General features: G+C 50.7%; 1 protein-coding gene across 4 annotated transcripts in view; it reads right to left on the minus strand.

The window, feature by feature from the left end:
- PLEKHM2 (pleckstrin homology and RUN domain containing M2) overlaps nt 1–19,824 on the minus strand; it is a 38,293-nt gene extending 18,469 nt beyond the window's left edge. The window contains exons 1-3 of one of the 4 annotated variants that reach the window (XM_027110073.1): nt 19,554–19,652; nt 14,274–14,407; nt 13,037–13,143 (exon numbers count right to left, since the gene is read on the minus strand). In XM_027110073.1, the coding sequence (XP_026965874.1) occupies nt 13,037–13,143; nt 14,274–14,334 (168 nt within the window). In that variant the 5' untranslated portion in view covers nt 14,335–14,407; nt 19,554–19,652. Of the gene's footprint in view, nt 1–13,036; nt 13,144–14,273; nt 16,571–19,553 lie in introns of those variants that run through there. The other 3 variants (XM_027110074.1, XM_027110075.1, XM_027110076.1) reach the window with 3 other exon arrangements.
- Nucleotides 19,825–22,587: the final 2,763 nt, after the last annotated feature.

Below are 22,587 nucleotides of genomic sequence, written 5' to 3' on the forward strand. Positions count from 1 at the left end.
GGCCTCTCACTGCTGTGGCCTCTCCCGTTGCAGAGCACAGGCTCCGGACGCGCAGGCTTGGCGGCCATGGTTCACGGGCCCAGCCCGTGGGAAGATCCCGTGGCATGTGGGATCTTCCCGGACCGGGGCACGAACCCGCGTCCCCTGCATCGGCAGGCGGACTCTCAACCACTGCGCCACCAGGGAAGCCCGAAAAATGGTATTTTTGCAAAACTGAGTCTTTCCATCCACGAACATGGAATTTTTTTTTCCATTTATGCATGTCTTCTTTTACATACTTGGTAAGTTTTCCAGCTTTCTCTGGATAGGTCTTTCACATTTGAAGGGGAGAGGCTGCATACATACACATGGTACTAAGAGTTAGGGAACAGTCTGTAACCAGGAGACAATTAACCAGGAGACAATTTCTGCAAAAAGTATAATAGAAAGAGTGTATAACATGGTGGTGAAGAGCAAGGGCTCTGGACAGGAAACATGGGTCCAAAGACTGGCTCTGCTACTACAGAGCTGAGTAGCTTTGGCAAATTACTTAACCCTCTAACCCTCATTTTTTTCTCATCTGTAAAATGGATTCAAAAGATTGTTTAGAGCTGAGCTGTCCAATACAGCCAGCCACTAGCTACATGTGACTATTTGGATTTAATTAAAGTTAAAATTAAACAAAAGTAAAAATCCAGTTCTTTAGTTGCACTAGCCCCATTTCAAATGTTCAGTGGCGACTGTACTGGACAGTGTAGATATAGATATCAGTCCATTATTGCAGAAAGGTCTGTTGGTTTAGGGGATCAAATGATATAAAGCATGCAAAAGGCTTAGCATAGATCCTGGTAAGCAACGAGAGCTCAGTAAGCATTAGCCAAGATTCTTTTATCTATCTATCTATCGGCTGTGTTGGGTCTTTGTTGCTGCGTGCAGGCTTTCTCTAGTTGTGGTGTGTGGGGGCTACTCTTTGTTGCGGTGCGCCGGCTTCTCATTGCGGTGGCTTCTGTTGCGGAGCACAGGTTCTAGGCAAGTGGGCTGCAGTAGTTGTGGCTCGCGGGCTGCAGTAGTTGTGGCTCACGGGCTCTAGAATGCAGGCTCAGTAGTTGTGGCGCACGGGCTTAGCTGCTCCACAGCATGTGGCATCTTCCCGGACCAGGGCTTGAACCTGTGTCCCCTGCATTGGCAGGCGGATTCTTAACCACTGCGCCACCAGGGAAGCCCCTAGGCAACATTCTTAAGAATAATGAAGCCACGGTGACGGTTCACGCAGCATTATTTACAACAGCCAAGCTATGGAAGAAATCTCAGTGTCCATTGACAGATGAATGGATAAAGAAGTGGTATATATACAATGGAATATTACTCAGCCATAAAACAAAACAAACAAACATAACAAAACAGATACAGACTCATAGCTACAGAGAACAAACTGGTGGTTTGCTAGAGGGGAGAGGGGTGGAGGGATGGGCAAAAGAGGTGAACGGGACTAAGAGGTACAAACTTTCAGTCATAAAATAAATAATTCACGGGGAAGTAATGTACAGCAGCAGTCCCCAACCTTTTCGGCACCAGGGACCTGTTTTTTGGAAGACAATTTTTTCCACGGACAGTGGGAGGAGGGGATGGTTTCGGGATGATTCAAGCGCATTACGTTTATTGTGCACTTTATTTCTATTATTATTATGTTGTAATATATAATGAAATAATTATACCACTCACCATAATGCTGACAGGGGGTGGAGCTCAGGCGGAAATGCGAGCGATGGGGAGCGGCTGTAAATACAGATGAAGCTTCGCTCGCCCGCCCGCCACTCACCTCCTGCTGTGCGGCCCGGTTCCTAACAGCATGGACCGGTACCAGTCCGTGGCCCGGGGGTTGGGGACCCCTGATGTACCGCATGGGGAATATAGTCAATAATACTGTAATTACTTTGTATGGTGACTTATCATGGTGATTTTATAATGAATAGAAATATTGAATCACTATGTTGTACACCTGAAACTAATATAATGTTGTAAGTTAATTACACTTCAAATAAATAAATAAACAGAAGCAACAGTGAACCCATATTCTCAGCCACACCAATGACACACCATTTAGCTAAACGTAAGTTCAGGGGCAAAGAAGACTCAGTGATGTTCTCTGCTCTCAAGAACCAGTATCCTGTTCACCAGCTCATTAGCAGGTGGTTCCAAAGCCTATTCTTTAACCACTCTTTTACAGCAGGTTGATAAAAATTTTCCATGATCTCAGGGAACAAGGAGACCTTCCATCAATGTGACAACCCAGCACAGTTCTTGAGAGGAGCAGGAAGGCGAAAGGGACTGTCTCTGAGTCAGTGACGGGAGCGTTTCAGGAGCTCTGCCAACAGCTTGAGCTCACACTCCGGGAGCTGGTCAGAAAGCACCACATAAAGATGCACAGCTGAAGTCTTCTTCCCCCGCCATGGAGAGGCAGCTGCGAGGAGCCACTCACGGCACCAGGAAGGTCACAGGCTCTGAAAGTGGGAGGAGAGCAAACATCGAGGCCTCATTTGAGGGCCCCTGAGCAAGCGAATCAATGAAATGAGGATAATGGACAAATTTTATTCCAAGTTACTCTTCAGTGACACACAATACTTGCTGGTGGAGCTACCACTGGCTGTAATTAGAGCCATCATTTATTGAATGCCTGTTATGTGCACTAGGAAGGCAGCAGATAACTTGGATTTTTTTTTTTTTCGGTACATGGGCCTCTCACTGTTGTGGCCTCTCCCGTTGCAGAGCCCAGGCTCCGGACGCACAGGCTCAGCGGCCATGGCTCACGGGCCCAGCCGCTCCGCGGCATGTGGGATCTTCCCAGACCGGGGCACGAACCTGTGTCCCCTGAATCGGCAGGCGGACTCTTAACCACTGCACCACCAGGGAAGCCCTACAACTTGGATTTGAATGTGGGCTCTGCTACCCACTCACTGTGTGGCCTTGGGCAAGTTACTTAACCTCTCTAAACTCAGTTTCCTGCTCTACAGCCCTACAGGTTGTGTGAGGGTTCAGATAATACCTTAGCTGTTTATCAAAGAGCACGATGCCTTGGAAACACTTCATAAATGTTAGCAGCTGTGATGACGTACTTCACAAACACTACTTAACTTAATCATCACAGCAACCCCGTAAAGTAGGTCACAGAGCTAGTAAGTGGTGGAGGCAGATTGTAAAGCCAGGTCTTCTCATCCAACCTGGCTTCAAGATCCCCGAGTCAATGACGTATATAAAGTGTTGTTCTAATATGCTGTTCTAATATGTTGTAGGAGAACCCAAGAAAGTGAAACGCACTCCCCTCTTTTTTAAGTCACAGGAACTAAAAAGCCCACAGTGCACATGAGACCAGTGTCTTCTGCAGCTCTGCTTCCTGGAAGATGGATGGAGGAGAAAGGCTGGTGTGGCTCCTTTAAGAAGAAAGCTTGCCTGCTCTCTCCATCCTTTTGCCCCACGTTGGCCTCTTCCCAGCAGTGAGGAAGTGCACTGTTTGGTTAAATCAGCTACAGTTGCTCCAGGAGGAGCTTTCCTCACTTCTGGGAAGAAATTCATCCTGCTGATCAGACTGCCAAGTGGTTTTGAATGTTTCCTTTATGCCCATGAAAGTTTGGAGAAAAGGCTGAAAATTTCAGAATTAGTAGGGGTCTAGAGCAGGGGTCAGCAAACTATGGCCAGTGGGTCTGCCTCCTATTTTTGTAAATAAAGTTTTATTAAAACACAGCCACACCCATTTGTTTTGTATTATCTACAGCTGCTTTTGCACTATGATGGCAGAACTGAGTAGATGAGACAGAGGCTGTATGGCCTGCAGAACCTAAAGTATTTACTATCCAGCCCTTTATAGAAGGTTTGCCGACCTCTGGTCTAGAGCCTTAAGCAGAGGTGACAAGGAATGCACACCTGTTACAGGCTGGGCCAGGAGATGTCTCTCGCCCAATGCTCAGTTCAGCAGTGGCCAGAAGAGGAGGCGCGAGCCTTGAAGATTCATATATTTCAACAAAGATTTACTGAGCACCCACTATGAATACACCAGCTGCTATTCTTATACAGAAGTCCCGGCCCTTGTAAAATGTAAATCGTATGCAAATACATAATATAGTGCCAGGGATGAATAATGCTATATAAAAACAAAGCAGTGATCAGGGGTCTGTTATAAATATGGGGTCAGAGAAGATCTCACTGAGGAAATGACTACTGAGGTAACTAGGGGAAGAGCATTCTAGTTAGGACAGCATGTGCAAAGGTCCTGGGGCAGGGGCAACCGGAAGGAGACTGGTGTGGCAAGGATGTGAGTGATACGAGCTCAGAGAACAGCCAAGGGCCACATCATGTGCAGGTGTACAGGCTGTGGTAAAAGACTTGGCATTTCATTCCTAGTTTGATGGGAAGTTATTGGAAGTTACTGAAAACAGGGAGGTAATATAATCCAATATGTATGTTATGAGGCTGCTCTAGCATATGTGTGGTGTATATACGGACTCTGGAAGGCCAAGGTGGAGGCAGAGAGACTGGCTGGGAGGCTATCACCAGTGCGGATGGATAATGGAGGCTTGGAGCTGGCTGTAGCGGTGGAAGAAAAAGAGGGTTAGACTTAAGAGCTACTCTGCAGGTGGCGCCCCAGGGACTTACTGATGGATTAGCTGTGCGGAAGGAGAGAAAGCAAGCTGCCAAGGATGATTCTAAGGCTTTTGGTCTGAGCAACTGAACGGCAGTGCCCTTTCCAGATCAGGTGGAGCTCTGCGCCGGCCATGGTAAGTTTGAAACATCTATCAGGTATCTCAGTGGAGATGTCAAGGAGACAGTTGTACAAATGGGTCTGGAGTTCAGAGAGAGGTCAGCGCCATCAGCCTTTGGATGGTATTTAAAGTTGTGGAATTGGATGAGATCATCTTGGGAATGCAGAGAGAGGAGCATCTGAGCACTACGCCAGGGCGCTCCAGTGTCAGACCAGGGGTCCTCCCGCAGTCTGTGCAACAGGGCCACTTGGGGAACTGGAGGAAAAGAACAATGCCCAGGCGCCTCTCCGGATCAACTGGAGCAGAAACTCTGGAGGCGGGGCCCAGGAACCAGCATTTCTTAGTAACACTCCCCAGATAATTCGAATGCCCAGCCAGGGCTGAGGATCACTGCTTTAGACTGAGAAGGCGCAGGCAGCAAGGCAGTGGACAATCCGGACAGTGTGTGCTCCAGAGGCTACATGAAGACAGTCTGCAGGGGGAGGGAACGATCAGTCCATCGGGTCACGTTCCCACATAAAGGGAGGGGCCGGGAACCTGGATGAAAAGCAATCGGGGTGAAGAGAGAGGGAAGAAAGCCTGGGAGGAGTCCGCCAGGGAGAGTCAGAGCTTTTTTGGATCCTGTTTCAAGCAAATGAGGTATTTGTAAACTGACATTGATGAGGCAAGTGGAACTTGAAAACGGGAGATGTTTGATGACACGGGGTAAAAATTATTATTAAATTTCGTTAGAAGAGAGAAAAGGAGAAGGAAGGAAGGAAAAAAGAGAAGACAGCAATACAGAAAACTCCTTTGACCAGCTTTGCCAAAAAGGTGGCAGGAAAATGGGGGTCGAGTAAAGGAGCCAAGTCCTTGAACAGGAAAGACGGGGTGGGATCCACTGCCCAGGGTAGGGGTGGCCACAGATGGGAGCCCAGGTGGGCTGGTGAGCTTGATGGAGGGAGGATGAAAAAATTCTCATGGGAAGAAAATTTAAAAATAAGCAAGGCAGGGCTTCCCTGGTGGCGCAGTGGTTAAGAATCTGCCTGTTGATGCAGGGGAGACGGGTTCGAGCCCTGGTCTGCGAAGATCCCACATGCCGCGGAGCAACTAAGCCCATGCGCCACAACTACTGAGGCTGAGCTCTAGAGCCCATGAGCCACAACTACTGAGCCCACGTGCCACAACTACTGAAGTCCGTGCACCTGGAGCCTGTGCTCCACAACAAGAGAAGCCACTGCAATGGGAAGCCCATGCACCGCAAGGGAGAGTACCCCCCCGCTCGCCGCAACTAGAGAAAGCCCGCGCACAGCAATGAAGACCCAACACAGCCAAACATAAATAAATTTTTTTTAAATTAAAAAACAATAAGCAAGGTCCGCTGAGAATGAAGAGAGAGAGAATAAGATTTAAAATTGTTTTTAGGGCTTCCCTGGTGGTGCAGTGGTTAAGAATCTGCCTATCGATGCAGGGGACAGGGCTCGAGCCCTGGTCCGGGAAGATCCCACGTGCCGTGGAGCAACTAAGCCCACGAGCCGCAACTACTGAGCCTGCACCCTAGAGCCCGTGAGCCACAACTACTGAGCCTGTGTTCTAGAGCCTGTGAGCCACAACTACTGAAGGCCACCGCAATGAGACGCCCACACACCTCAACGAAAAGTAGCCCCCGCTCGCAGCAACGAAGACCCAACACAGCCAAAAATAAAGAAAGAAAATTATTTTTTAAAAAAATTGTTTTTAAAGCCATGGTTTCCTGAGAGTCCTTGAACTCAGGCCTCATCTCCAAGTCATGCTCCCAGGCCACACCCGGACTGGCTAACCTGCTCTTCTCTCCCTGTTCCCGGTTCTCCGGGTGCACTTGGGCACCCAGGCCAGGAAGAGCTGGGTTCAGCTCACCCCAGACTCTCACGGCCAGGAGGCCGGTGCTCCCTGCTGAGCCCTCTGGGAAAACTGGCCATCACGAGACTGTGCCAGACCCCGTGGCTGCAGGGACATGGGGGTGGCGCACTTCCGCAAGCCAAGAAATGCCTGACTCCGGGCATTTTAACCAGCGTTAGTCCCACTCTCTGCTTGGAGCTGCCACAGCCAGGCCCTCTCAGTCTTGTCTCTCTCCTGGACGCATAACCATGAAACAATTTCTAGTTCTATGGTCGGTACCAAGAAATCCTTCCAGAATCAGTCCCTAATAGGTAACTCCACGGCAGCTGTGAAAGATTAACAACGGCCAAGTGAAAATGAGCTGGTTGCAGGGGCCCTCCTTTCCTCCTCCCTGGTCAGCTGAGACCAAAGAGGCTGTGATGCTGCTCAGCAAACAGCCGGGGATCTGAAATCTCACTCTGCTCACCGTCTGTACTGGGGCGGGTGGGGCGGGGTGGGGTGGGGGGCTCCGCACGCCTAGGTTTACAGAGCAGGAGAAAAGTCCCTGCCCCGACAAAGGCAGGAGAGTCTGTGAGGCCGGACAGACCCAGGCTGGCGACACGCCCGTGTGAGCCGCCCAACCACTTAGGGGCTCACTGCTGGGCCTGCTGCATCCCTGGCGGAGGACACGGACCTTGAACACAGGAGACTCTCCCGCTGCTCAGGGAGGAGGTCGCCGGGTACCAGCAGCTGCTCTACTGGCTCCACGGAGACCAGATGTATTTAGACGACAGAGTATTTAGAACAGCCTCCCCAATGCAGGCCTAGGAAGTAGAAATCCAAAAGCAGAAAAGACCCCAGCTGAAGAGAGGTGGACTGCCAGCCGACCTCAGAGCACCTCTTTTACAAATTAAACCAACGATGGCCCCGGTTACACGAGCTCAACTCAAACCCGGAGCCACCCTGAGCTGCAGGACCCACTTGGACACCTCATCCCAGGGCTGCCTCTCACCGGCTGCAGCTGGGGTGCGGCATGGGTGAGGGACGAGGCCTGCGGGAAGTGGGAGGTCTCTGCCCACCTTGCCTTTGCAATTCTAGCCACCGTGGGGCCCCTGCTGGGTCAAGCTGCACCTGTGGGCCTCGTGGACACTTGCTCTTCTTTCTGAGGCAGACCCTCCGAGGACAGGCAGAGGTCAAACTGTGTGATACCATTTATTACTTTTGGGGTTAGGATGTCCCCAAACCTGGATGCCTGGACGCCCCCAGGGAGAGGGACCCCATGAGGGCTCGTCCATGGCAGACACGGCTAAAGAAGGGTTGGTTCGCCCACCGAGTCAGCGTCCCCACCCTGATGCCGCACCAGTGGTTTGCATTGGCTTCAGACACAGACTCTCATGGATCTGAAGAGAAGGCCAGTGCTCACCACCCTTTCTCTCAAAAATAAATGTAAACAAATAAATAAATAATAAGGCAGGCAGGCTGGAGTCTTTTAAATCTTAGCAAAGCTTCTTAAAAACAATAATGCCGGGACTTCCCTGGTGGCACAGTGGTTAAGAATCCGCCTGACAATGCAGGCGACACGGGTTCGAGCCCTGGTCCAGGAAGATCCCACATGCCGCGGAGCAACTAAGCCCGTGTGCCACAACTACTGAGCCCGAGTGCCACAACTACTGAGCCCGCGTGTCTAGAGCCCGTGCTCCGCAACGAGAAGCCACCACAATGAGAAGCCCACACACCACAACGAAGAGTAGCCCCCGCTCGCCGCAACTAGAGAAAGCCTGCACGTAGCAACGAAGACCCAACGCAGCCAAAAATAAATAAATAAATAAATTTTAAAAAAGCAATAATGCCTGCTTTACATGATCCAAGGAAAGGAAGGCTACTGTCGACAGCATTTCTGGAAAGACTCTCCATTGGAATCGAAGACAAGGCTGGGCGCTGGCCAGGATGAAGAATTTCAGAATCTAAGGGCATAAGAGCCCTTAGAAATCACCAGTGGTTCGAGGATGGAGTAGAATCCTGTGTGTGGCGTGTTTTTTCAGGCTGTTGCTTGGCTTCCAGTTCTCTGGTGTTTGCGCAGGGACCTCTCGGGAGGGCCTCTTACCGTCTTCCTCTCCTGAAGCCTCTCGTTCAGGAGGGTGTGGGGGGCAGTTAGAGTGAGCAAGGGAGAGGCTCTCAGTGCATGGAACTTTAACTACTGAATGCACTGAAAATCAGAAAAATAATCACTTAGCCAGAACCCTCATCTCATGGGTCTGGGAGGCTGGGGCCCAGGGAAGTGAAGACGCTTCCTGCACCTCCTGGCTTTGTCCAGTGGTCCTTCTGCTTTACTGCAGCGTCTTGGCCCGGTGTGCTCAGATACCACAGAGGTAGCTATTCCTGGAGCCCCTTCTGCTTCCATCCACCCTGGGGATAAAGTGAAGGTCAGGGGCACCTGCTGTGACCATCCGGAAAGTGCTCATCCCAGCGTCTTACTGAGGAGGACAGAGCAGTAGGGGTCTTGGGCCACTCCCAGGGCTCTATCGAATGGGAGCTGGGAGTTTAGGGGGGCGACGTCGGGAAGGTTCCAGCCACTTCCTTCCTGGACAACATGAGAATGTCCACAGAAGCTAAGGCCCACTGGGTGTCCACGGCTCCATCAACCCCAGGCAACCGCAATGTTTCTGACTCATTCTCCTCATTTTAAAATCCCTCACCTGAGATCCCACCCTACCTTAGCCTGGAAAATAGCTCATTCCCAACGACAATCAATTATAGTCGATTATAGAACTAGAGAACCCAGGCATCACCTCTGCACAAGAACCAGTCAGAGATCCTGCCATTCAGAAACGACGGGCCTGGTTTCTCGGTGGGCATGAAAAACACAGTCCTGCAGCCCATGCCCCTGCCCGGGAAAGGCCTGTGCCCAGGCTGGTGGCATCCTGGGACCGACTGGCACCACCCCATGTAGGGCTGCCATAAAGGGTGCACTGTTTGTTTACCATGGGCCTGCATCGTTCCTGAAGCAAGTTGGCTGAAATCAACGCTTCTTAACCATTCATTTGCCACTAAATACACCCAATTATACAGCTTTCTTTCCCACCTCCCAAATCACTGCTCATTAGCCCCTTTGCTGGAGTTGGCAGGCTCTCTGCCTAGCTCTGCTGAAAGATATACTAGGGAAAAGATGAAAAAAGCAGGTACCTGGGAATTCCCTGGTGGTCCAGCGGTTGGGACTCCGTGCTTCCACTGCAGGGGACCCAGGTTCAAACCCTGGTCAGGGAACTAGGATCCCACAAGGCGCGCGTGGCACGGCCCAAAGGAAAAAAAAAAAAGCAGGTACTTGGATTATCCATGGATTTCATTTTTTGCGCTTTCTCTGGGGTGTTGGAACGATGACAGCAGGAGGGGACTAGCCTAGCTGGGCACAGATCTCTTGGTAACTGGGTACTTTGACAGAATATGGTTTCCAAAAGCAATTAAATGCTCCTCTTCCTGGCAGGGGAGTGTCCCAGCCCCGAGGTACTACGATTGTTCTGCCTCTGAACTCAGCACAGCGTTGACCTCTGATGGAGGGACTAAGGGCTCCTTTCAGAGTGGAGAGGAAAATGTAAGAGGCCCTCCCAAGAGGTCCCTGGGCAAACACCAGAGACCTAGAAGCCAACCAATGGCCTGAAAGAACACGCCGCAGGCAGGATTCTACTCCATCCTTGTACGCTGCGATGGAAGCCGAAGCTGGCAGGGCCCCCGCTCTCTGTTTTCTGAGCGCTCACATTCAGTGTTGTGTGTAGCACCGGCGGGAGGAGGGAGGGAGTTTTTCAAAGCCTCATTTTACTCAGTCTTCCAAAGCCTGGGAGCCTTCACTGGCTGTGTTCATCTTTCACTTCCCTCTTCCTCCACCGTACCTGCAATGTCCCCCACCCAGACAACCATACCGTTGCTGAGGAAAATGGCCATCCAGTCACTGTCTAAATCACGACTTAGGTTGAGAGGTGAGACAGTCAGAGACTTTGGAGGCTGAAGGTGTAAATACAGGGTCAGGAAGTGTGCCGAGAGCACCATGGATAGGTTCCTGAAGGACACGTGGGAGGGCCTGGGGCAGGGCACACGCCCCATCTGCTGTGATTTGTTTAACGCTGGTCTGTCTTCTAGAGTGTCAGCCCCGAGGGGGCAGGGGCTTGGTGGGCTCTGTTCACTGCTGATTCCTAGTGACTGGACGGGTGCCCAGCACAACACAGGCACCCATTTGTTAAGTGAACGGGTGGTTTTAGAGCGGACTGGCCCACAAGACTGACCTGTGGGGATGGATTATCTGTTATAATTTCAAGACAGACATGATGGAGACGGAAAAGGCTCAGAGAAATGGAAAGAGCGAGAGCGAGAAACATGGTTCAAGTCCAGACCTGCCCCTTATGAGGGTTAGAATCTTGGGCGCGTTACTTTTCTAAACCTCACTTCCCTCGTGTATTAAACAGGGATTGTGAGCCATCCTGCAAGTCTGCTGTGAGCCTGACTGAGGAAGTGTGTGTGAACAGCAGGTGGTGAATGCATTAAGTGTACGGATTCTGCTACGATCACTCCCCTTCCTGTTAGCGTGTCTGGACATTTCACGCCTCAGTAGTCTGTGACACCAAAAATACAGAACTTAGGGTGAAGTGTGAACAGAAGTTGACTACTTTCAAAAGTTAAGTGTGGATTTCAAGTCTACATTAGCCCTTCCCTTGCTCTTACATGTTACTGGGTTTCTTAGACTCTTTTAGCTCTAACTCTTAAGTACAGATAGCCAGGGAGGAGGGGCGATTATAGGAAAGGACCACTTCCTTCCTTATACATTTCTATAATGTTTGTGACTACTTAGAAGCAAAAGGAATAAAGATGAATTACAAATACATAAGATGGGAGAATGTCTCTGTGGCAGAACCAGTTGCTTTGCTAGAAAGACAGAGGAGATGCTCTTGGAACCCTAGGTAGTCATAACAACCAACAGATCAATGACCTAAACTCTCAGCTCCAGTCAAATGGACTCTCCCAGAAACTGTCCTTCTTCCCCTGCCTCAAATGGAAGTTCTAGGACATCGAGACATCAAGCAAGCAGCAATGAGGAGGAGGACAGGGCTGGAAAGGAACGGTCACCCAAACCCGCCCCAGGGAGGAGAGCTCTGGGCCCAGGGTCGCTTACTTCGCCTTGTACTGGGGCGGGGGGCGGGGGGGGGGTCCCTGCTCCATCAGCACTGAGGTCACCCGGGAGAACTTTTATTTTTTTTTTTAATTTATTTATTTATATTTATTTTTGGCTGTGTTGGGTCTTGGTTTCTGTGTGAGGGCTTTCTCCAGTTGCCGCAAGCGGGGGCCACTCTTCATCGCGGTGCGCAGGCCTCTCACTATCGCGGCCTCTCCTGTTGCGGAGCACAAGCTCCAGACGCACAGGCTCAGTAGTTGTGGCTCACGGGCCTAGTTGCTCCGCGGCATGTGGGATCCCCCCAGACCAGGGCTCAAACCCATGTCCCCTGCATTGGCAGGCAGATTCTCAACCACTGCGCCACCAGGGAAGCCCCCGGGAGAGCTTTTTATCGAAGGGGGAAAAGGCCCGTTGCTTTCCTTGGACATAAGGGCACTGCCAGCCTCAGTGGCACCACACTCTCCTTGCCATGGTGGCAAATCCTGATGCCAGAGATGAGCCCTGAAGACTCAAGGGGGGAGAATGACCCACCCAGAGCGCCCCCAGCACCTACAAACGCCAGCTTTCTCCTTCCACAATGCTCGCACCCAGAATACCTGCTCCTTTCTCTCCACGTGGAAACGTCTTGACCACTCCACCCTCATTCAGCATTAGCTTTTAGGCCTGACGTTTCTGTCAGCCATTGGCAGCCTTTCAATCTTGCCGGGAAATTTCTTTTCCCAACGGGCTCCAGCCGGATGAGCTTTGAGGGGGACCCACAGGAATCGCCACTGCTCCCTCCGAAACTCCGTGTGTCCACTGTGATTACACAGACGGCTGGGGCCCACCCCGACTGAACGGAGCTGCCGCTGCCTGATGCAGACCTGTTTCTGCCTGGCCTCCAGTCATCAAACGGGGCCTTTCGAGGTGGATGAGGCTGATGCTAGAGCCAAGGCACGGAGGAGAAAGAGAGGGCCCGGGGTGTCCTGTGATGGGGTGGAAAGGACCACAATGTCACCAGCCTGCAAACAGAGCCCTAACATCAGAGAAGCATCTTGCAAAAGGAGAACCAGAGTAAAACTCAGGCAGGGCTCAGAAAAACCAGTGACCGCTTCTCCACTAGCGTCTCATGCTGGGCCTGGGTGGGGTCACTCGGGGGGTCAGGGGCACACCTAAGTGGTTCCTGCTTGGAACCACTCATCCCTCTCTAGGCAGCCTCCGTGATGTGAGAGCGGAGAGGAGGAGAGAGCTACTGCCAACCTCAGGACTCGGGCAGGGGAGGGGGAGCCCTTAGCACTTCTGTTTATAAAATGTGTGTGTGGATACTTACTATTTTATCGAGCTCTTTGCCCAGGTGACTCAGGTCATCAGGGGTTTTCAGAATGCTTAAGATTTTAAAACTCTTAAGAGTTTTTCCATGAAGCCAAGAGAACAAAACTATTGATTGAAATCAAATGGTCAGTGTAATTCCCACATAGATCTAACTACCATGCCCTCTCTGGGAAAGAGCTGCCCTAGCTCATTTTTAACGTACTGGCAGATCTAACCTCTCTGGTGGAGTGGAAAAATGGGCGCAAAGAGCCCACCACCGGATCCAGCCGTTTCAGCTGCACTGCCAGGCGAGGCTGAACAGCTGCAGCTCTTAGACCAGCGTCAGCAGACCCCGCTCGGGAGACCCCCGCTCAACGCAGGGTATGCCTGGCCGGAAATAGAAGGCCACTCAGAGCCCAGCCCGGTGGGGCAACCCGCCCAGACTGAGGGCGCTGGGGACCTGGGTTGTCCTCTGTGAGAGAAGGTGGTCCCGACCTAGGAACATTCTCTCAAGGAGGGTTACTTTATCAGTACATGTCTATCCACCCTGTTTAAGGGGATCCAAATTGGGGCTGAGGAGACAGAGAACTGGGGTCGCTTACTTTTCATTTTATACACTTCTGAGCTATTTGTATATTTTTTAAAACAACTCCTCATCTTCCTAGGCTAATGTCTCACTCTCTCATCGTAGTCAGTGTCCCTTGCTGGAAGCAATGTCACCTCTTTGGCAAGTCTCCTCTGACCACCCCCCTCTGCAGCAGACCCTCTGCCAGTTCACCACCTTTTCCTGACCGAGGCCTTTAGGACACATCACAATATGAAGGTCTTTGTATTGGTTTGTCTGCTAACTTACCACTTTCTCCTCCTGAAACAGGAGGGAAGGGGCAGGGCACAACCTTTGAAAGAATAACATAGCCCGAGGACATGACATAAACTGATTAGAACCAAATGGGTCCAAGATGGCCCCCCAAACCCGGAGCCTCAGTATATGCTTATATCAGCAAGCTAAATGACACACCCACAGGCGCCATGACAGTTCCAAGATCAGTAAGGATCAAAAAGTGGGCGGTGGCCCAATTCCTGGAAATCCCCGCCCCTTCCTAAAATAGCTGGAATACTCCCCCCACTCATTAGCCTATGAAATTACCCACCCCTATAAAACCTGACAACCCTGCACCCTCGTGCCTTTCTCGCCTTCTGAGATGGCCCACGCTCTGTCTGTGGAGTGTTTCTCTCTAAATAAATCTACGTCTTACCTATCACTTTGGCTCTCACTGAATTCTTTCTGCGATGAAACATCAAGAACCCGAGCTTCATTAAGTCCTGAAACCAGGGGTGTGATCTCACTTGGAAGGCTGTGGGTTTTGGCCGGGTTCTACCCTTTTAGGGCCTAGGACAGTGAGGACAGAAGGAAGGTGATCAGTAAATGTTTTTGAAAGACACCCATCCAGTGGTATTTACGAGTGTCCGTATTCATTCCACAAGCCTGACATAGTGCAAAAACCCAGTGACAATAGAGATTTCGTCGACTATGGGACTGGCCATCACACCAGCTTCTTTGAAAGCGATCCCTAGCCTACCCTGGGGAGGACACTTTTGTGCACAAATACAAAGTAGCTCTGGGCCAAATCCAGCTACGTGTATGGCTTGTCTGTGGTTGCTTTTGAGCTACAAGGGCAGGACTGAATGGTTTCAACGAAGACCACATGGGCTGAAAATATTTACCATCTGGTCTTTGAAGAAAAAGTCTTGACAAACCATGAGCTTGAAGGAACAGAGAAGTGTAGTGTAAGACTTTGAAAACTGCACAAGAGAAAATGGCAGGGTTCACACATACACTTGCAAGTGCTAATGGTAGCTGATACCTTATTCAGGCCTTGTTATGCATGAGATCTTGTACTCAGTGCTCTGAGTGTGTCATCTCCTGTAATTTCATTCTCATTACAACTATGAGTAGGTTCTGACTGCTGAGGCTAATTGAGGTACAGTGATTTGCCAGGGTCAACATGGTCAGTGACAAACCCAAAATTCAAACCCAAATCGAGGTCTGTGTACTTGTATTTGTACCCTGCATTTGTAACCTGCGTCTGTATCCACTGTGCTGGACAGCTTCGATGGAAAGCACTTTCCAGCCGTATCGAGGAGAACCCTCCACACTCCCGAGACTGCTCTGTCTCCTCTGTGTCCTCAGAAGGCCACCTGGATGTCCCCACTGCCTTGGGGATGTTAAATGCCTACTTTCTATCTTAAATGCCCACTTCTTCTCTGTCTCTGAATTCTACCAATTTGTCAAGACTCAGTTAAGCTCGCCTTCTCTGAGGCTTCTCCTTGCCTTGGTGACTTTTTAAATCCTCCCTCCAACCAATATATGAACTGTTGGAGGGCAGAGGCTGCCTTCCACTGCAGAGCCTTTGTTCAGATTGCAAGTGTATGCAACAGACACGCTCCTCAGAAACAAAACAAAACTCTCGTGAAACCCACTGCCTCCCCTCCCCTGGAGAAGATGCTATTTAGTAGAACCACATGCCAATTCAAAATGCCAACACTCTTTAACTTGGACATCTCTCTTTAGCTATTAACAAATTGGGAACCACAAGCTTTATTGTCTGCATCTGGGATGTTTCATATTGCACTTGCCTTTTATTGTTATCATTATCATTTAACTGTGCTAACTATTAAACTCTCCACTTCTCTCTAACTCCCAGGAATCCTGCCTTCATATCAGAACACAGGTTCCCTGGATCAGCTACTGCACTGGTGTTACAGGGCATGTTCAGCATCACCAAATCTAGGCGTGAAAATAGCTGAACTCAACAACGCTGCTTAGGAACAGTGGTTGCACTTGGGGGTGTAGTTTCTGGGATGATGGCTGTGTTCGTTTCTGGCTCTAGGTGCTGGATATGTGGATGTGCTCACTTTGTGAGAACTCACTCAGCTCTACATCTAGGAGTGTAGGTATATTTTATTTTCTGTAGGTATATGCTATTTTCTGTAGGTATATTTTATTTCAATAAAAAGTTCTCAAATACCCTTTGCAAACATAGCTAACACACATGGATCTTTTTTTTTTTTTGCAGAAATCACACCTCATTTTCTTCATGCAACGTCCTTATGAAAGGATCGGTTAGACCATTTTACTAGCGGTAGGATGGGCAAAACAGGCGAAGCAACTCCTAAGGTACCATATAACAAATTCAGGAGGGATTGGTGCTCAAGGTCAAATCCGACCCCAAGACGGCTAGCCCTCCATGCCTACTGCTGTAGCTGAACCGATTCCCATTAGAAGCAGATACTCTGACTCAGAAAACCAAATGCCCTTCATATGGCAGAATCAAAATAGTTCTCTGAAACGCAACATACAGAGGAAGTGGGTAACAAGGCCCATTAGCGACGTCTAGGTGGTAAGGTCGTTTAGCCACCTTCAGACCTTGTGAAAGGGAGGAACTGGCTCTACCACAAACAGAAAAAGCGACCACTTATGCTACAGACAGAATGTCTGTGTCCCCCTACAGGTTCATATGTTGAAATCCTAACCCCCAAGGTGATGGTGTTGGGAGGTGGGGCCTTTGGGAGGCGATTATGTCATGAGGGTGGAGCCCTAATGAATGGGATTAATTCTCTTATAAAAGAGACCCAGGAGAGCTCCCTCCCTCCACCCCCCCATGTAAGGACACAGGGAGAAGTCAGTGGTCTGCAACCCAGCCCCAAACAGAGCCCTCACCAGAACCCGACCATGCTGGGACTCTGTTTTCAGGCTTCCAGCCTCCAGAACTGTGACAGATAAATGTAGGTTGCTTATAAGCCACCCAGTCTACCGTGGTCTGTTACAGCAGCCCCAACAGACCAAGACAGCTTACTAAGACTGGGTTAAGCACCAGGCTAAACACTGTACATACAGACTCTCATCAAATCTTCACAACAGCACTGATTTCATCCCTGCTTTACAGACGAGAAAACTGAGGCATGGAGAGGGTAAGGAACCTACCCAAGGTTACAGGGTTATTCATTGGCAGGGCAGGGGTTCTATCCAGGCCACCAGACTCCAGAACCCATGTTCTTACCCACGATGCTAGTCACGCCTCTTGTCGTGATTCACCCGCGGATGGGTTTCCAGCTTCTAGTGTGCGACATACCTTCTGATTCACCCTCGCTTGTCCAAACGCATCCAATGATAAGCGTCTTGTCAAGCACACCCAACTCCTTCATAAATGGCAGGCTGGTTCACAGAGTGGCTGTCTGCCCTCAGAAGATTCGTGCTTACACACATGTCCACCCCCTTTCTACCAGGACTTTCCGCATTTATTTATAAGTTGGAAATCTAAAGATAAAACACGAGGCCTACATGAAGCCATAACCAGCCCAGATTAGATTAGAAAGGTCAGCAGTCTTCCTTTGTCTTCCATTACCAAAGATGGATTGCTTTTTTATTTATGTATTTATTTTAAAAATTTATTTATTTATCTATTTTTTTTGGCTGCGTTCGGTCTTCGTTGCTGTGCATGGGCTTCCTCTAGCTGCGGCGAGCAGTGGCTACTCTTCGTTGCGGTGCGCGGGCTTCTCGTTGCAGTGGCTTCTCTTGTTGAGGAGCACAGGCTCTAGGCGTGTGGGCTTCAGTAGTTGTGGCATGCGGGCTCAGCAGTTGTGGCTCATAGCCTCTAGATCTCAGCCTCAGTAGTTGTGGCGCACGGGCTTAGTTGCTCCGTGGCATGTGGGATCTTCCCGGACCAGGGCTCGAACCCATGTCCCCTGCATTGGCAGGCAGATTCTTAACCACTGCACCACCAGGGAAGTCCCTGGATTGCTTTTAAACAAACCATTTGCTCATCCTACACTCCTTGAGTAAGCAAAAATAATACCCCATTGCATTAGCAAAGCTCAGGAAAACTAAATAAAACTTTCATTGGATGTTTGCAATGTTGCTTTTAGTTGTACATTTAGAGGAACCTTTTAGTAAGAGCACATTTTGAATCGACTTTTCTTTGTATGCTACACTGATCTTTATGAAAGGTAAAATTGCTTGCCTATGTTGCTTTTGAGGAATTTAAGTGGGGGGAGAACACGGTTATTAATTAATTAATTAATTAATTAATTTTTGGCTGTGTTGGGTCTTCGTTTCTGTGCAAGGGCTTTCTCTAGTTGCGGGAAGCGGGGGGCCACTCTTCATTGCGGTGCACGGGCCTCTCACTATCGCGGCCTCTCTTGTTGCTGAGCACAGGCTGCAGACGCGCAGGCTCACTAGTTGTGGCTCATGGGTCTAGTTGCTCCGCAGCATGTGGGATCTTCCCAGACCAGGGCTCAAACCAAAACATGGTTATTTAAATACAAGGTTTGATTTGGGACTTCCCTGGTGGTCCAGTGGGTAGAATTCCACACTTCCAATGCAGGGGGGCTCGGGTTCGATCCCTGGTTGGGTACTAGATCCCGCATGCATGCCGCAACTAAGGAGTCCACATGCTGCAAGGAAGATCCTGCGTGCCGCAACTGGGACCCGGCGCAGCCAAAATAAATAAATAAATATTAAAAAAAAACAAATTTAAGGGTTGATTTAATGAATTCTCTTCATTTTGGTCTGTTGAAGTAATTAAACCAATCTGATGAGCCTCCTCCTACCCATCAAGTCATCCCTGCCTCCACCACCATCTCACAGTTTCTGCGACTATCAGGTGAACTAGGAATTCAAATTAGGAAAACATTCCAACAATATTCCTCAAATGATTATCAATTCTGGTTTGGTTTTAAGTGAATATGAATTCTACCTTTTGTCCCTTATCTGGGACCCTTCCTCAGATAAGCTGACTCCTTCACACATCTAGTTACATGCCCTTAATAGGTCATAGTTTTTCTCTACCTGGAACTGGGACACGATCTCTACTGCAAGGAGCCCCATACACCGTAGTGTCACCATGTTCCACAGGTCACTGTCCAAAATGCAAGGTGCTTTAGGTTCTCAATCAAAGCTCTGAAATAAGCCTCTTCAAAACTGCCATCCTTGGGCAAGATTTTTCAAGGAACTTCCCAAGACCAGAGGCAGTATCACCCAGAACTGGGAAGACTGGAAGCTGCTTATCACGGGCCTTCACCCAGACTGCCACTCCCGAGAGGCAAACACAGGGGAGATCGAGGATGCAGCGACGCCGCCCAGGGATGCTCTGCAGGTGGGGCCCTCCCAGAGCTTTTCTGCTGCTACCCCCAGAGTGGGGGGTCCTGGCGGGTGGCGGCCCCTCTAAGTGACTCAGGGCCCCCAGGCCTGGCTTGTAGAAGCTCCCAGGATGCTGACCTCAACTTTGTTTTTTAAAAATAGCTCGGAGGCAGCGGCGCTCACGTGAGCCGCCGGGCTTCCCCTCCAAAATCCCGGGGCTCCCGGCGGCTCCTCGTCCTCGGGGTCGCGGAGGGTGAGGGCGGTGTCCCGAGCCCCGGTGACAGGAGGGACCCCGGCCCGCGCGAACGACCAGGGGCGCTGGATGGGGTCGGGGGCCCGGACAGGGCGGGCCGGGTTGACCTCGGGGCCCGGGCCGGGGAGGGAAGGCCGCGCTCACCTTCTTCACCGACAGCGAGATGTTCTCCAGGATTCGGTCCTTCACCTCCCGCGGCTCCATGGCGCCGCCGCCGCCGCCGCCGCCGCCGCCCCGCCGCCGCCGCTTCCCGCGCCGGGGCCCCGGGGCCGCCAGCAACCGCTGCCGCCGGCCGTACGGGGGCTCCGTCGTGCCGGCCGCGGGGCCCGGCGCCCACCGCCCGGCCCTCGCCTCGCCCGGCCCCTCGCTCCGCCGCGGCCCGGCGGCTCCGGAGCGCGGCCGGCGGGGTAGGAGGCCACGGGCTGTGCGCGGCGGCGGCTGCAGGAACTGATGTCAGGCGGGGCGGCGCCAAGGCCGGCGGTCGGGCTGGGACGCCGGCGCCGCGCCCGCGCCCGCGCCCGTAGAGCCGGGACACCGGAGACGCCGTCGGCCCTCAGACCCAGGTCCCCCGGCCTTTCTTAGAGACCCTGGAGGCCCTCCTCCGCTCCGCTCGGGGCCCCCGGAGGCCCCCTCGGACCCCAGGGATCTGGACACCTCGCCTCCCGGAGACCCCCACGGCCCAGACTCCATCGGTAGCGTCCCCTTCCTTAGCCCCGAGGTTCCCGAGAGCCCTCAATGCTCAGACTCCGGCTCTCAGGCCCCTTGGCTTCTGGCAGCGCAGAGACTCCCTCCCGGAGCTGCCCACAGACCCCGGCCGACTGGTCCCCACCGGCCAGCCTGGCCCTCACCAGCCCAGAGGACCCGGTCACTCCACTCCTCGGTTCCCCACCCTCACCTCCCGGTCCCAAACTTTCAGGCCACTCCGGGTCCTCCGTACCCCTCCCCACCTCCAAAACACACCCTCTTCGCCTCACCTTCATCTTCGGTCCTGATGCCCCTGCCAATTCTCACCCCGATCCCACTTCTAAAGCTGGTCCACATATCCTGAGGGCCCCCCACTGCCTCAGCCCTGAAACCCACCGTAACAATTCCCCTTCTCCCCGCACAGCACTCTTCCCAAATTTCATCATGTTTTGCAGCCACTTATACTTAAGGTTCTCAGTCTCCTACCTGGCTCACTTACTCATTTGGTTCCCAAATAAGTATATTCCTGATACATCCATTAGTCCCTCCTTTCTATTCCTTTTTTTTTTTGTCAATATATATCATTGTATTTATTTTTTTACGCTTTTTAAAAGTTGAGATATAGTCATACAACATATTAGTTTCAGGTGCATGACATGATTCAATATATGTATATATTGTAAAATGATCGTCATCCTTTTTATTCTTAAGATACCCCAATTCTGGGCTTCCCTGGTGGTGTAGTGGTTAAGAATCCACCTGCCAATGCAAGGGACACGGGTTTGAGCCCTGGCCGGGGAAGATCCCACATGCCGCAGAGCAACTAAGCCCGTGCACCACAACTACTGAGCCCACGTGCCACAACTACTGAAGCCCATGGGCCTAGAGCCCGTGCTCAGCAACAAGAAAAAACACTGCAGTGAGAAGCCCACGCACTGCAACTACTGAAGCCCACGTGCCTAGAGCCTGTGGTCCGCAATGAAGAGGTGCCCCCGCTCTTCGCAACTAGAGAAAGCCCATGCACAGCAACAAAGACCCAATGCAGCCATAAATAAATAAGTAAATAAATAAAATTTATTAAAAACCAAGATACCCCAATTCTCAGCTATAGCTCCCCAGTTTCTCCTCTCCTCTGCTCAGGCTACACTTCCCTCAGCCTCCAAAACCCACTCACCCCAGCACTGATCTGAAACACCGATTGTACACCTTATCCTAGATGGACTCCACCCTATACACACCAGAAAGATATCTCCCCATCCCTCAGTTCCCCAGGAAAGACCCAAGATGGTAGTAGATATTTTTTGTTTTTATGTGACTGGATAAGGGGACAAAAGTATGTGTCAGGAAAAGGAAGGAGAAACAGGTTGCTGCATTCTATTACCACCCAGGATCAGGATCAAGGGCAAGAGTTCTTAGTACCAACGACGATGATAATGATGTGTTGAGTATTGACTATGTGCCATGAACTGAACTAAGTGCTTTCCATACATTTGTCTCATGTATCCTCAAATAACAATTCTTGGGACTTCCCTGCTGGTCCATTGGTTAAGACTCCATGCTCCCAATGCAGGGGCCCTGGGTTCAATCCCTGGTCAGGGCACTAGATCCCACATGCTGCAACTAAGAGCCCACATGCCATAACTAAAGAGCTGGCTCAGTCAAATAAATAAATAGATAAATAAATATTTAAAAAAAAACTCAAATAACAATTCTTGTACCCATGGATAAACTGAGGGGGGAGGGTAATTTGCCTAAAATCATACAGCAAATTGTGGAGCCCAGAAACAATTTGTACCCTTTTCTGAGCCAAGGATCCCTTTACATTTCTTCGTACTATTCTAAGAGGTAGCCCTACAGGGACTTGGTCTAACTCTTTAGGGAAAGAAGTAAAATCCCTAAACCCAGGGTATTTTCTTTTTTTTTTTTTTTTAATCAATTAATTAATTATTTATTTGGTTGCATCAGGTCTTAGTTGTGGCAGGCGGGCTCCTTTGTTGCGGAATGCATGTGGGATCTAGTTCCCTAACGAGGGATTGAACCCGGGCCCCCTGCACTGGGAGTGCAGAGTCTTATTCACTTTGCCACCAGGGAGGTCCCCAGGGTATTTTCTTAATAATACTGAGTTCAGGGGACTTCCCTAGTGGTCCAGTGGGTAAGACTCCATGCTCCCAATGCAGGGGGCCCGGGTTCAATCCCTGGTCAGGGAACTAGATCCCACACGCATGCCACAACCGAGAGTCCACATGCCGCAACTAAGAGTCCGCATGCCGCGACTAAGAAGCCTGCATGCCACGACTAAGAAGCCCACATGCCACAAATAAGACCCGGCGCAGCCAAAATAAATAATTAAAAAAATAATAATATTACTGAGTTCAGGAAAATAGGAGATAACAGCCTCTGTGGAGCCAGGCAGAGGGCAGAAGGACAGGTGGGGATTGAGGCTGCAGTCACTGGACAGGTAGAGAAAAGGCTGAAGGCAAAGGACACGTTACTT

This window comes from Aethalodelphis obliquidens, unplaced genomic scaffold (genome assembly GCF_003676395.1).
Source record: "Aethalodelphis obliquidens isolate GAN/ISIS:26980383/991018 unplaced genomic scaffold, ASM367639v1 scaffold9, whole genome shotgun sequence".
NCBI lineage: Eukaryota > Metazoa > Chordata > Mammalia > Artiodactyla > Delphinidae > Aethalodelphis > Aethalodelphis obliquidens.